Consider the following 16,061-nt stretch of genomic DNA (forward strand, 5'->3'; position numbering starts at 1 on the left):
GATAGAGCAGCACAATTCTCAGAGCAGAATATTCCACCATTTAGGTTTATGGGCCATTTTTCACTCAGTTTTTTGGGGGCTAATTTCTATTGATGAGTTGCAGTTTTCTGTCATTTTAGGAGAACGGAAATCATTGTCAAAACTCCTGAGGTGGAACCAGAATGCCAAATTCAACCAGCACCATTCAGCGCAACAGATGCACTGAAATTATTTGTAACGCCTGACATCCCTCATCTTGTAGCTGAAACTGTCATTCTGTCAACTGTCACATAGGCCTTTTTGTTTATTTATACCATTTTACATTCCCTGAGTGATGAAAAGAATCCCAGAATTTGCTGATATTAAAGCGTTTGTTAACCCCCCCCAAAAAAAGAAGGATCCTGCTCCTTTAAAGCATGTTCTATGACACAGTGCTTGTCCTGTGTCATTTGGACACCTGTAACACCTAAAAAACCTGGCTGATCCTGACAGTTTCTCCCCACCCCTCTGTAAACTGACTACGGTGTATCATGGCTGCTGAGACCAGACACCGTGGTCCGTTTACGTGCCTCTGTCATCAGCAGCCTGCTATCTGCTCTCCTCTCTGTTCCTGTGTCCTCCTCCCCCTCCCCTCTCTGTCTGTGTGTGAGCCGCCCCTCCTGTTGCTCTCATAACACTAACCTGTATACACCATCAGCACTGCCTCCTATTGCAGTGTCTCCCTCTGTGAATGATTTATAAATATAAATGCTGTAAATACCTAATTTAAGAGCTGAGATTGCGATCACATGACCAGCCAGCTCTCTCCTCCTCTTCTCCTCCCCTCCAGACTGACATCAGCAGAGGCCTCTCAGCCTGCCTGCTGCATCTCTCAGAGGATAAAAGGAGAAAGCTGGCCAGTCATGTGATCACAATCTCGGCAGTGAATTTAAGTATTTGCAGCATTTATTTTTCTAAATCACACACAGAGGGGGATACTACAATAGGAGGCAGTGCAGATGGTGTATACAGGTTAGAGTGGCTTAACAACCACTTTAACTTGTTCTAACCAGCAATAGTATTACATTATCTGCAGTAAAACAAATTCACAGGTTCAAATTTGGAGCAGATTTTGGAGAATGTAACTGTTAAGTGCTAAATATCGTGGTAATGGAAAACAAGGAATTACTAAAGTTGCCAAAGTTGCCAGTGTTCAATTTTCAAATGTCCCCCACTCCTGGCTGGCAGCGTTTAGAGAATACATGTCCTCCAATCCCGGCTGGCTGTACTCAAAGTATAAATGTAAACCATTCCTGATTGGTGACATTTATATCTAGTTGCCCACCCCCCATGCCTGCCTGATGACATTGCATGGTAATAATGTCCCACATTCATTGCAGGCAGCAATTCTATTATAAACGTCTCACATTCCTAGCTGCAACAAAAAGACTGCACTTTGCAAGTGCAGTTGCGTTCATTTTCCCCAGAGCTTGATGAATGCAGTGAAGCTTCACTTTCTAAAGAATAACCTATCAGGTGCAAAAAAATTTAAAAAAACCAAAACAGCATTTTTTCTTGCACAAGATTGGATGATGGAATTCAGCAGTGATGCACCACATTCCCTATGCTCTGGGGAAAATTAGTGCAACTGCACTTGCGAAGTGCACAGCATATTTGCCTTTAGTAAATCATCCCAAATTATAAATGTCCCCCTAACCCCCAATTCTAGGTAACTGCCCTTTCTATTCCCAGCTTGCACACTTATAGTAAAAACATCCAAAAACCCATACTAGCTGCACTAATAATATAAATGCCCCCCGTTCCCAGCTAGCAGCACTCATAGCACTAACATCCCCCATTCCCTGCTGGTGGCACTCATAGTATGAGCCTCCCTTATTCCTAGCTGGCAGCATTCTAGTATAAAAGCTGGTCATATATGGATCAAAATCCAGTTGTTTCAGCAGGAAACAGCTTAATTTCGATCCAAGCATGGTCGTTCCCATTCTATTAATCGACTTTCTCATGAGTAAATTTTCTTGTACAAAGGATTTAATTGACATACAGATCAACAGGATAATACAAAAACAGTGGTGGACACAGCATGTATACATATTTGCATAAACTTCAGGTGTCAAAAATATTAGTCCGAGACACAAGAGTTTGCACAGGCTCCTGAGAATTCAGGGGCGATCTTATGAGGTCAGCAAATCCTGGTGGTGTGGTAACACGTTAGACTTCACTTGTGTGTAAGTGGTTTTGCAGAGCCTTATGTAGCACGTGTCGAGAAAATGTAAAACATAGCATTTCAATAAGAAAACAAAAGGAAAAATGTAAAGGAAAAACTGATGAGTGTACCTAAAGAAAGGCATTATATATTCGTAAACGTTTTCTCACCATGTGTCCAATCCCAGCAGGACCTAGCCTGTGGGCCAGAGAGACATAGAAAAGTGAAGATAGGAGGAAGGTGTGAGAAGGGGGAGGACCAGAAGAATGAGGTAGGTGTGTAGGATAGAAAAAGAGGGTAAGAAACAGAAAAAGAAGAGTGAGAGGAGAGGGGAGTCCACGGGGTGGGGGGGGTAGAGATATACTAGAGAGAGAGTAGTGCTGGATAGAAGCGGGAAGGGTGGGTATGTGCCACCCAGGGTTGCCATGTCTGGAGGAATCTGTCATGTGTATCTGATAACACGGCTGTCAGTTTCTCATTAACCATGAAGCCATTTACGCGGATTTGAACTGTTTCAAAACTAAGAGCCGGATTTTTCCAAGCTTTTGCTATGGTTAATTTAGTTGCAGTAAAAATATGAGATGCCAATTGGCGTTCTGGTCGTAGTAATTCTGTGATCGGTTTCCCCAGAATGGCCTCAAAAGGGTCCCTCTTTATGTTAGTGTTGAAGAGGTGTGCATAGACTCTGACCCACAGTCTGCACACCCTGGGGCACTTCCACCAAATGTGTACCATTGGGCGCTCCTGAGAACACCCACGGAAACATAAGGGAGAATATGATGGGATAAAACTCGCTAATCTGGCCGGGGTGTAATACCATCTATATAGCACTTTATAAGCATTTTCCAAGAAGAGAACGTTCTTGGAGCACTTGGACAGTGCAATAGTCATGATCTGCCAATCCTCTGGGTCCAGTTGCTTCCCCAATTCCGCACTCCACTGGAGATGGTATGGTCTCAAGGGTGTTTTTTTGGAGCCTATTATGGCTGCATATATTAAAGAGATCAAACTGGGGTCATGATCTACAAAGGCTTTCAAAGGGGGTCAAAGTATAAGGGGTCGTTCGAGATTTTATAAGGAATTGGAGGAAATGTCGGAGTTGGAGATAACTGTAGTGCTCCCTAAGGGGGATGTCATAAGAGGACCGTAAGGCTGCAAATGGGATAATCTTAATGGGGGTAAACATGGAGTGGACATCCACAAATCCGTTCTCGGTCCACCATGTGAACTGCAATGGATTATCGCATCCAGGTGGGAATAATGGACAGTGAAGAAGGTGGAGTAGGGGGAGATTAGGCTTGCCGAGTATTTGACCGTGTCCCACAACCGAAGTGAGTGGGCCAAACATGGACCGATAGTGCTTGGGCGGTGGACTCGAGGGAGCCAAGGGAGGGAGGCTAATGGTATCAGGTGTGAATCCACCAGATCAATGGGGGCCCACAACGGCATTTGATGTTTCTCATGGAGGTGGGATAATGGGGCGCTGCTGTATAGTAAGCGTGTAAGTTGGGAACCGAGAGGCCACCATTGATCCTGTGGGCGTACGGTACCTGCCTTTTGATCCTGGGTCTCGTAGAACCCCAGATAAACTGCATGATTTTGCGTTGGTGTATACGGAGAATATGAGAAGGGACCTGGAACGGTAAGACCCAGAAATAGTCCAGCAGCTTTGGGAAATAGGACATACGGACGGTTGCAATCCTTCCGAACCAGGACATTGAGAGGGTGGACCAGGAGGAGAGCATAGCTGCCAACTTCATAAACAGTAAGGGAAAGTTGGCTTGATATAGGCCTGAGTATCTTGGGGTGAGCCGGATCCCAAGGTAGGGTAATGAGTTTAACCATTGGAAGGAGAATGCAGATTGCAGGGTTTCCAGCTCAGAAGGCGAGAGATTGATCGACATTGCTTTGGATTTAGTGGGGTTAACTGATAGGCCCCAAAAGGTGTCAAAGGTGCCCAAAAGAGAAAGCAGGTTAGGGAGGGTGATTCTGGGTTTAGTGATGGTCAACAGGATGTCATCCATGAACAATGACAACTTGTGCGGAGTACCCACTATTTCCACCCCCGCTATATCCGGGTGGGATCAGATGGCCTCTGCCAAGGGTTCCAGTGCCAGGATAAATAGGAGTGGGGAAAGTGGGAAACCTTGGCGGGTACCCCTTTTAATAGGGAAGGTAATTGATTCAAACCCGTAGTATTTCACTTTGGCCTGGGGGGAGTCATAAATAGCTGAAACCCAGTTTATAAAGGAGGTGCTGAATCCATAAAGCTTAAGTACCTGTGTCAGGTAGGGCCATGGCTTGCTGGTAAATTTTCACTTGATTAGCGCATACAGCCAATTGGCTGCAGCTCTGAACAGTGTATTTCGATGGCATGGAAGTCCCGCTGTCAGAATACAATGATACAGTGGTGAGGATTCCCCTATCCATATTTAATGTGTGTGTAGCGGTTTCCCCGACTTCCAAGGGCCTGATGGTGACCCCCAGAGCCAGGGAGAACTGACATTCCTCCTCAGGGTGCAGGTTACTAGGCATAGTCGGTGTAGTGCAAGGTGAAAAGATTGGGCGCCAGTCATTTTTTGTAGAGATTAACAAAGAGAGTTTTATTTCTCTTAACAGGAATGTTGGGGAGAGAGGGTTTAGGGAACAAGACACCCTTAGGCAAATGCAATTAAGGCAAACTCCGCAGAGAAAAATAGAACTAGGCAGACAGCAATACAGAACAAGGGCCTTTAAGCTGAATGCAGTAATCTGTATCTTGAAGCAACCGCTGTCTCCTATGGCAACAAATTCTCTCACAGTATCCTACTGTAGATCTTCCAGCTTACCTCGCAGTAACCCACCACTGTAGATCTTCCAGCTTAACTCACAGTATCCCACTGTAGATGCTTAAGCTGAGCTTGCTCTCTCGTTAGACTTCTTGGACTCTCAGCCACCTGCTGGATTCCCGAGCTTCCCTAACCGCTGTACTTTATCTTCAAGCTTTACTTACAGATACCCACCGTACTCCTTCAAGCTTTACTCACAGCTATCCGCTGCCTCCCTAGATGAGTCTCTACTGAAGCTTTCCCACCACTTCACTGTCCCCGGCTAGTGAAGCGTTTGCTCTGGTACTCCTTCAGAACTTCATCCTTTCCAAACTTGCCTCCGGTAACAGCATTGGTCCTCCCTTTGTGGCAACTGCTTCTTCTTTACCTCAGACAACAATCAGGCTCCCCGCAGGCCGAGCCTCTAACACAGTGTTTCTCAATTCCAGTCCTCAAGGCGCACCAACAGATCATGTTTTCAGGATTTCCCTCAGATGAAACGGCTGTGGTAATTACTAAGGCAGTGAAACTGATCAAATCACCTGTGCAAAATAATGGAAAGCCTGAAAACATGACCTGTTGGTGCGCCTTGAGGACTGAAATTGAGAAACACCGTTCTAACACATGCGGTTCCTCCCTGGGCTTCGGGCTTAACCTTGGCTGCTCCTCTTTTGCAGAGCCACGAACTGCTGGATAGGCCTTAAGTGGATCTAGCAGCCAGCATGCCTCCTGGATAAGCCTCAGGCTTCAGGCCCAGCAACCAGGTGCTTCTCAACACATACCCCCCCAGGGTGCCTCTGGCGGGAAGAACCCTGATCACCTGATTCCTCCCAAATAAATAGCCTATCCCAGCATACATAGCGGTTAAAGAAACTCCTGCTGATTCACTGAGACAGCCTAGTTACCCATTACCTGAATCTATGGTAATCCATCATTCCAATGTCAAAAGCAACAGTGCCACCTACTGACAGAAGAGAGAGACCACCCCAAACTCAGACTTAGGTTAATCCACTGATTCCTGTCCTATCAATTAGCCAGGCTAGTTACCACCAAGCACAAATAAATTTATTAGCAGCCCTGTTGAGGACCAGGATGCTACATGTAGATGGGGGAATCAGTTGAGTTCATTTTTGTCCAGCTGGCTGGATGAAAAAAAATAAAGTCATGTAAGGCCAGCTTAAATGTCCCCCATTTCTGGCTGGCAACACTCATAGTATAAATGTCTTACATTCCTAGCTGGCATCATGGCTTATAGTATAAATGCTCCATATTCCAAGATGTTGATACTCAAGTATAGAGGTACCCCATTCCTGGCTGACAACACTAACCAGTAGGAGTTTATGATTTTGCAGAAAGCCAGTTCGCAGCACATCTTCAAGTTGCCCTGATGTTCGGGGAGGTCAGAGGCAGAACACTTGTTGGGGTCGACCTCACAATTCTCATCTGATTCGTATAGTGCTTTGATGAATTCGCCTGAGAAGAAATGCATAAAGGTCAGAGTCATGTTTATGAAATATTAACAAATGAATATACATCAGTCAGCAATACAAGCACACCAGCCTGGGAGCATCAGACAATCAGAACATTGTTCCACAACTTCCCATCATGCAAGTTGGAGCCGCTCTGAAAATAAATGTGCAGCTGAATCTCACATGCAGAATAAAGTGTAAGAAGTATTTTTGCCCATACTTCAATGTTCACTTCAATGTTTCCTTTCATTTTCTTTAAAGATGTTCTAATCTTTATGGTCAGCATATACACACATATCAGGAAAATTAGTGATTGAATATATTTTCATTTAGTTATTATTAACACAAGACATGTCAGTAATATTAAGACATCAGATCTGTGATCAGAGCATAAAATGACTAATGTTTGGAAAAATATTTATTGCAGAAACCGTATAAGATTCAGCCACTACAGCTGCCGTAATTATAAAATGATCATCAGTGTGTGGAAGAGATTTCATGGTTGCCAGTGTCTGTAATTATAGGATAATGCCTAATTGCATGTAGGATTGATGGTCTCACTGTTTTTACCTATCTGCCATAATGAAAGTGTGTCCAGAGGGTTTAGCAGGGATCATCTCTTCCTTACCAGTTATGGTCATGAAAGACACTCTTCCCAATCTCACAAAGCTGAGAAGTTTCTGTGCTTTTCGCTCCAGCAATACAGACAAAAAAATCAGATTTCTTTCTTTCCTCAATGTGATATATTTCTGAAGTCATTTATTTAGAGGAAAACTTGATAACATTTTTCTGGAACCTATATCAGTGTTTCTCAACTCCAGTCCTCAAGGCGCCCCAACAGGTCATGTTTTCAGGATTTCCCTCAGATGAAACAGCTGTGGTTACAATATACCCAATGACAACATGTATGATATAGTACCATTTGTTTTCGCATTCTTAATGTTGTTAATTCATTACCATAATCAAAAATAAACTTTGATTGACGGGAAGAACTGAACCAATGTTATAGGGACCTTTCCAAGGACAAACACTTCTAGGGACAAATGTTTAAAAACAGGGTCTGCCCTTGAAGTCTGCAATTCCTATTTAAGTAATGACACACATATTTTGCTTTTGTTCCATTAATGCACCATTAACAGGCAGAATTGGTGTGCAAGAAGGAAAATGAAACAAGCAACCTGACTGCCATACAGCAGAGCTGCCTACATCCAAACAACGATGAAGAAGAAATCTTCCATAGTGTAATCAAGAAAAGTGCTGTAATATTGCTGGTCACCCCAGTTCTGTTATGGGCTGTTTGCAGTTTTTAACAATATAATGCCCCGTACACACGATCGGATTTTCCCGACAACAAATGTTCAATGGGCATTTTCTGTCAGAATTTCCGACAACAAAAATTTGAGAGCTGGTTCTAAAATTTTCCGACAAAAAAATCCATTGTTGAAAATTCCGATCGTGTGTACACAATTCCGACGCACAAAATTCCACGCATGCTCGGAATCAAGCAGAAGAGCCGCACTGGCTATTGAACTTCATTTTTCTCGGCTTGTCGTCCAGTCGGGCAAAAAAGTATTTAGTCAGGCAACAATTGTGTAAGTTCTCCCACTTAAAAAGATGAGAGAGGCCTGTATTGTCTTCATAGGTATACCTCAACTATGAGAGACAAAATGTGGAAACAAATCCAGACAATCACATTGTCTGATTTTTTTAAAGAATTTATTTTCAAATTATGGTGGAAAATAAGTATTTGGTCAATATCAAAAGTTCATTTCAATACTTTGTTATGTATCCTTTGTTGGCAATGACAGAGGTCAAATGTTTTCTGTAAGTCTTCACAAGGTTGTCACACACTGTTGCTGGTATGTTGGCCCATTCCTCAATGCAGATCGCCTCTAGAGCAGTGATGTTTTGGAGCTGTTGCTGGGCAACACGGACTTTCAACTCCCTCCAAAGGTTTTCTATGGGGTTGAGATCTGGAGACTGGCTAGGCCACTCCAGGACCTTGAAATGCTTCTTACGAAGCCACTCCTTTGTTGCCCAGGCAGTGTGTTTGGGATCATTGTCATGCTGAAAGACGCAGCCACGTTTCATCTTCAATGCCCTTGCTAATGGGAGGAGGTTTGCACTCAAAATCTCACGATACATGGCCCCATTTATTCTTTCATGTACCCGGATCAGTCGTCCTGTTCCCTTTGCAGAGAAACAGCCCCAAAGCATGATGCTGACACCCCCATGCTTCATAGTAGGTATGGTGTTCTTTGGTGGCAACTCAGCTTTCACTCTCCTCCAAACACGTCGAGTTGTGTTTCTACCAAACAGTTCTACGTTGGTTTCATCTGACCATATGACATTCTCCCAATCCTCTTCTGGATCATCCAAATGCTCTCTAGCAAACCTCGGACGGGCCCGGACATGTACTGGCTTAAGCAGGGACACACACCTGGCACTGCAAAATCTGAGTCCCTGGCGGCGTAGTGTGTTACTGATGGTAGGCTTTGTTACGTTGGTCCCAGCTCTCTGCAGGTCATTCACTAGGTCCCCGCCGTGTGGTTCTGGGATTTTTGCTCACCGTTCTTGTGATCATTTTAACCCCACGGGTGAGATCTTGTGTGGAGCCCCAGATCAAGGGAGATTATCAGTGGTCTTGTATGTCTTCCATTTTCTAATTATTTCTCCCACAGTTGATTTCTTCACACCAAGCTGCTTGCCTATTGCAGATTCAGTCTTCCCAGCCTGGTGCAGGTCTACCATTTTGTTTCTGGTGTCCTTCGACAGCTCTTTTGTCTTCACCATAGTGGAGTTTGGAGTGTGACTGTTTGAGGTTGTGGACAGGTGTCTTTTATACTCATAACAAGTTCAAACACGTGCCATTAATACAGGTAATGAGTGGAGGACAGAGGAGCCTCTTGAAGAAGATATAGGTCTGTGAGAGCCAGAAATCTTGCTTGTTTGTAGGTGACCAAATACTTATTTTCCACCATAATTTGCAAAGAAATTCTTTCAAAAATCAGACAATGTGATTGGATTTGTTTCCACATTTTGTCTCTCATAGTTGAGGTATACCTATGATGACAATTACAGGCCTCTCTCATCTTTTTAAGTGGGAGAACTTGCACAATTGGTGGCTGACTAAATACTTTTTTGCCCCACTGTACGTGTTGTACGTCACCGCGTTCTTGACGATCGGAATTGCCGACAACATTTGTGCGACCGTGTGTACGCAAGACAAGCTTGAGCCAACATCCATCGGAAATAAATCCCAGGATTTTGTTGTTGGGATGTCAGATCGTGTGTGCGCGGAATAAGTGTGCAGATTGCCGGCCATTAAAAACAAGGATGTAACAATTTTACCTAGAGCATCCTGTAGATATTTCTGTCCCACTAGCTTCAAGTACTCCTCGATGGCCTTGGTGGCCAGTGTATTTTCCCGAAATATCAGGTGTTCATTATCTCCACATCGATCCACTTCAGACATCATTAAATCAGTGAGGAAGTCCTGAGGAAAGGAAACAGATAATCATATGAGGGAATGCTGCTGGGGTGCCAGGCTGAGAACCCAGACTCTTTCAACTTGCAGAAGGGATAATGGATCGAGGACTAAAGCTGGCTCATTATACTGTAAAATGTACAGCTGATGGCTAATAAGTGACATAGATCATAAAAATGTGCTCATTCACTGCACACCCTAATGTCATTCATCATAATTTACAAATCCTAGAGGCACCAACAAGTTGCAGTTTTTACTGAGCTCAGTCTGAACTGCCACTAGTATAATGGATTTTCCCTGAAACAAGCGACTACCTCTAGTCATGCATTAACTACCAGAAATGCTACACTATCACTGAGGTCAGCATGAGTTTACCTAAGCTATTGGCCTGCTCTGCTTGAAATCAGGGGATAGCACTTATCACTGCAATGCACACCATACAACCTAGGCCACTGTTCATTTTTGTACTACCCACCAGGCAATCTCATCTGGTCTACTTCCAGGCCTTCATAAATTAAAGGGAATCCCATGCTTTCTGCCCAGTCTTTATTCCATCATCCCATCCTTCACTCCACCCAGACCATCCCAGAAGGTGTTCATGCTCACATACACCATCCCAGCTTATTGCTCTGGTGTTCATGCCACACAAACCATCCCAGGATACTTCCCTGGTGCTTTTTCCACACTGACGATCTAAGTATACCGCCTAGTTCTTCACTAACCCAAAAGATATAATTTATTTAACATTAAAGAAATATGCATGGAATGCATATACAGTACAACCGGAAAGTATTCGCAGCGCTTCACTTTGTCCATGTTACAGCCTTATTTCAAAATGGATTAAATTCATTATTTTCCTTCCTCAAAATTCTACCAACCATACCCCACAATGACAATGTGAAAGAAGTTTGTTTGAAATCTTTGCAAATTTATGAAAAAAAAAATCACATGTACATAAGTAGATTACCAGTCTTTGCCATGACACTCAAAATTGAGCTGAGGTACATCCGGTTTTCATTGATTATCCTTGAGATCCTTCTACAAAGGCACACGTCTGTCTATATAAAGTCCCACAGTTAACAGTGCAAGTCAGAGCACAAACCAAGCCATGAAGTCCAAGGAATTGTCTGTAGACCTCGAAGACAGGATTGTATTGAGGCACAGATCTGGGGAAGGGTATAGAAAAAACGTCTGCAGCATTGAAAGTCCCAATGAGCACAGTGGCCTCCATCATCCGTAAATGGAAGACATTTGTAACCACTAGGACTCTTCCTAGAGCGGGCTGCCTGGCCAAACTGATCGATCGGGGAAGAAGGGCCTTAGTAAGGGAGGTGACTAAGAACCCGATGGTCACTCTGACAGAGCTCCAGCGTTTCTCTGTGGAGAGAGGAGAACCATCTCTGCAGCACTCCACCAATCAGGCCTGTATGGTAGAGTGGCCAGACAGAAGCTACTCCTTAGTAAAAGGAACATGACAGCCTACCTGGAGTTTGCAAAAAGGCACCCGAAGGACTCTTAGACCATGAGAAACAGAATTCTCTGGTCTGATGAAACGGATTAAACTCTTTGGCCTGAATGGCAAGTGTCATGTCTGAAGCAAACTATGCACCGCTCATCACCTGGCCAATACCATCCCTACAGTGAAGCATGGTGGTGGCAGCATCATGCTGTGGGATGTTTTTCTGTGGCAGGAACTGGGAGACTAGTCAGGATCGAGGAAAAGATGAATGCAGCAATGTACAGAGACATCCTTGATGAAAACCTGCTCCAGAGCGCTCTGGGCCCCAGACTGGAGAGAAGGTACGTTTTCCAACAGGACAATGTCCCTAAGCACACAGCCATGATAATAAAGAAGTGGCTACAGGACAACTCTGTGAATATCCTTGATTCGCCCAGCCAGAGCCCATACTTGAACCCGATTGACCATCTGTGGAGAGAGCTGAAAATGGCTGTGCACCGATGCTCCCCGTCCAACCCGATCGAGCTTGAGACGTCCTGCCAAGAAGAATAGGAAAAATAGCCCAACAATAGGCGTGCCAAGCTTGTAGCATCATACTCAAAAAGAATTGAGGCTGTAATTGGTGCCAAAGGTACTTCAGCAACGTATTGTGCAAAGGCCGTGAAAAGTCTACATACCCCTATTAAAATGTCAAGTTTCTGTGATGTAAAAAAATGAGACAAAGATAAATTATTTTAGAACTTTTTCCACCTTGAATGTGACCTATAAACTATACAAATCAGTTGAACAACAAACTGAAATCTTTTAGGTGGAGGGAAGTAAAAATAAAAAAACAAATGATATGGTTGCATAAGTGTGCACACTCTCAAACTAATACTTTGTTGAAGCACCCTTTAATTTTATTACAGCAGTCTTTTTGGGTATGAGTCTATCAGCATGGCACATCTTGACTTGACAATATTTGCCCACTCTTTTTTGCAAAAACACTCCAAATCTGTCAGATTGCGAGGGCATCTCCTGTGCACAGCCCTCTTCCGATCACCCCACAGATTTTCAAATTGGATTCAGGTCTGGGCTCTGGCTGGGCCATTCCAAAACCTTAAACTTCTTCTGGGGAAGCCATTCCTCTGTGGATTTGGATGTATGCTTTGGATCGCCATGCTGAAAGAGGAAGATTCTCTTCATGTTCAGCTTTCTAGCAGAAGCCTGAAGATTTTGTGCCAATATTGACTGGTATTTGGAACTGTTCATAATTCCCTCCACCTTTGACTAAGGTCCCTGTTCTAGCTGAAGAAAAACAGCCCCAAAGCATGATACTGCCACCACCATGCTTCACTGTGGGTGTGGTGTTCTTTTGGTGATATGCAGTGTTGTTTTTGCGCCAAACTTATCTTTTGGAATTATGGCCAAAAAGTTCAACCCTGGTTTCCTCAGACTATAACACATTTTCCCACATGCTTTTGGGAGACTTCAGATGTGTTTTTGTAAATGTAGCCAGGCTTGGACATTTTTCTTGGTAAGAAAAGGCTTCCATCTTGCCACTCTACCCCATAGCCCAGACATATGCAGAATACAGGAGATTGTTGTCACATGTACCACACAGCCAGTATTTGCCATATATTTCTGCAGCTCCAATAATGTTGCTGTAGGCCTCTTGGCAGCCTCCCTGACCAGTTTTCTTCTCGTCTTTTCATCAATTTTGGAGGGATGTCCAGTTCTTGGTAATGTCACTGTTCCATATTTTCTCTACTTGATGATGACTGTCTTTACTGTGTTCCATGGTATATCTAATGCCTTGGAAATTCTTCAGTACCCTTTTCCTGACCGATACCTTTTACCAATAAGATCCCTCTGATGCTTTGGAAACGCTCTGTGGACCATGGCTTTTGCTGTAGGATGCAACTAAGAAAATGTCAGGAAAGACCTACTAGAACAGCTGAACTTTATTTGGGGTTAATCAGAGGAACATTAAATGATGTCAAGGGTGTGTACTGACTCCTAACATGAGTTTTGAATGTGATTGCCTAATTCTGAACACAGCTACATCCACAGTTATAAAGGTTGTGTCACCCCCCCCCCCCCCCCCCAAAAAAAAAAAAAAAAACATTTCAGTTAGTTTTTCAACTGAGTTGTACAGTTTATAGGTCACATAAAGGTGGAAAAAGTTCTGAAATGGTTTATCTTTGCCTCATTTGTTTACATCATAGAAACCTGACATTTTAACAGGGGGGGTGTAGACTTTTTATATCCACTGTATGTACATGTTTTTTCCTTTTTTATTTTGAATATATTTGCAAAGATTTCAAGCAAACTTCTTTCATGTTGTCATTATGGGGTATTGTTTGTATAATTTTGAGAAAAAAAAAAGAATGTGGAAAAAGTGAAACGCTGTGAATACTTTCCAGTTGCACTGTAACCTTTACTGGTCAGTGGAGACTTTTGTCCTCACTGAAACTTCCCCTTAAGAATCACTTACAGTTAAATATGTCAGAAAAGCTATATACTCATAAGTGACCTTCATATTAATGTTTATATTATCCAGATAATTAAGAGCTATAAAGCTATAATTAAAAAAGAAATCCCTGTGTTTGAAATATGTTCAGCCATGGAGCCTCCTTTGACATTAGCAGGTGGATGTCTGGATGCTGCGGAATGGTGGGGGGGGGGTGGTTGCAAGGTGAGGTGGCAGTGTGATCAGCAGATACAGAAAGCATACCTCCCAACATTTTGAGATGGGAAAAAGTATGTAGGCATAGGACACACACCCAGCCACACCCCTTAAGGCGTATTAAAAAAAAAATGATTAAACCCACAAGTGCTTTTTTTTACCACTCTTATTCCTTTATACTGGCTTTTGACATTTACAAATGCAGCACTTTAGAAATTGGATGAAAGGTTTAGCACTGGGAAACACTTTTTGAAGGATAAATAGTGCCTTTTTTTATACAACTATATAGATCAAATCAAAATGAGGGACAAATGAGGAGGAAAGAGGAGGACAGAGGAATTTTGTTCCACATCAGGGACAGTCCCTCAAAATCAGGGACAGTTGGGAGCTATGCAGAATGGAGTTAATATACAATGTCATGGCCACAGTTACAGCTCAAATGCTACTGACACTGAGACCCCTTTCACACTGAGACATTTTTCAGGCGGTTTTGGGCTTAAAATAGCGCCTGTAAAGTGCCTGAAAAACGGCTCCCCTGCAGTCTCAGTGTAAAAGCCCGAGGGCTTTCACACTGAGGCGATGCGCTGTCAGAACGTTAAAAAAAGTCCTGCAAGCAGCAGCTTTGGAGCGGTGTATACACCGCTCCTGCCCAAGCGGCGCTTTGCGGGTGGTTTCAACCCTTTTTTGGCCACTAGCGGGGGTTAAAAGTGCCCCGATAGCAGCCGAAAACCTCAGCAAAAACGACAGTAAAGCGCCGTTAAAAACAGCGGCTCTTTACTGCTGATGCCTCAGTGTGATAGCACCTTGAGACTGACAGCAGATATGATATGACCTAGTTTCTGTGCCCTTATACCTGGATGGAGGGTGATGAGCCAAGCATGGTCATTAGCTCACCAATTTGTTTAGAAAGTAGAAGTCTGATCCAGAGGCCACACATCTCAACAAGTAGAAGAGCTCAGTGGGAAGTCATTCCTGTATATTCTATCAAATATTACATTCATCAAAGCTGACCCAAGAAGTTCCGATACACAATCAGATATTGCTTCTAGACAATTGTCACCGGGTACACAGAGTGGGGATGTTATCCTAATCACTTTAAAGGGAAACAGAAAGGGCAAGTGCAGAAGGCTCACTTTACAAGTTTTCTTCCTGAGATAATTAGAACACTATAAATGATGGTTCTTTATTGTGCTAATTAGCAGTAGATATCCTCATGGAGTAGTGATCAGAGGAGGAAAACGAACAATGTGGTATTAAAGGCAACAGGCTAATGAGAGATCAGAAATAAGTTATCATTACATCCAGGCATCTACCAGGTTGGGTTGGAACTAAGACCCACTTAGTTCCAACTAAGTCTAGGCAACCACGCACAGCATTCTCAGTATGTCCCCCATTGCCACTGTAGCTGTATAGAGTGGCGCCGGATTTTTTCCATAGCCATGTGTGCGCTCTGCAGGTCCCAGCCGCCGGGCCATTCACAAAGCGCAGCGAGCTTTGTGCATGCGCAGTAGGGAACCGGCTGTGAAGCCACAAGGCTTTATTGCCGGTTTCCCTTACAAATAATAGCGGCAGCAGCACCTGAGAGCCGATGGAGAAATCGGCTGGGGTGCTAACATCGCGGGATCCTCTGGACAGGTAAGTGCCCTAATATTGAAAGTCAGCAGCTACAGTATTTGTAATATTTTTTTCTGAAGGAGGCTGGACCTTCTCTTTAAGTGATTTGGTAACCAGTCGTGGGCCACAATGAACTATGGGGTTTTACGGCCCCCAAACTGTAAATGTAAACAAGTCCTTGCTGTCCCAAGCCCCCCAAAAAGCTGCTTTCACACTGATGCGCTGTGGCTTTCAGAAAGCGCACCAAACCCGCATGATATAATACAAGTCTATGGTTCAGTGCAGCTAGCGCGCAGGAAAGCTGCAGGTGCACTGCACTGATCAGTGTGAAAGCAGCCTAATAACCTTTTTTTTATAAGTGATAATATGCCCATT

General features: G+C 43.6%; 1 protein-coding gene across 13 annotated transcripts in view; it reads right to left on the bottom strand.

Moving 5' to 3' along the window:
- DAB2IP (DAB2 interacting protein) overlaps positions 1-16,061 on the bottom strand; it is a 728,988-nt gene that overhangs the window by 86,832 nt on the left and 626,095 nt on the right. For all 13 annotated transcript variants that reach the window (XR_012236021.1, XR_012236022.1, XM_073599533.1 and 10 more), the window contains 2 exons: positions 9,810-9,954; positions 6,318-6,462 (listed from right to left, as the gene is read on the bottom strand). Coding sequence is in view for 11 of the 13 variants with exons in the window: in XM_073599533.1 (XP_073455634.1) it covers positions 6,318-6,462; positions 9,810-9,954 (290 nt within the window). In the remaining 2 variants the exon portion in view is untranslated. The remainder of the gene's footprint in view (positions 1-6,317; positions 6,463-9,809; positions 9,955-16,061) is intronic.

This window comes from Aquarana catesbeiana, linkage group LG09 (genome assembly GCF_042186555.1).
Source record: "Aquarana catesbeiana isolate 2022-GZ linkage group LG09, ASM4218655v1, whole genome shotgun sequence".
NCBI lineage: Eukaryota > Metazoa > Chordata > Amphibia > Anura > Ranidae > Aquarana > Aquarana catesbeiana.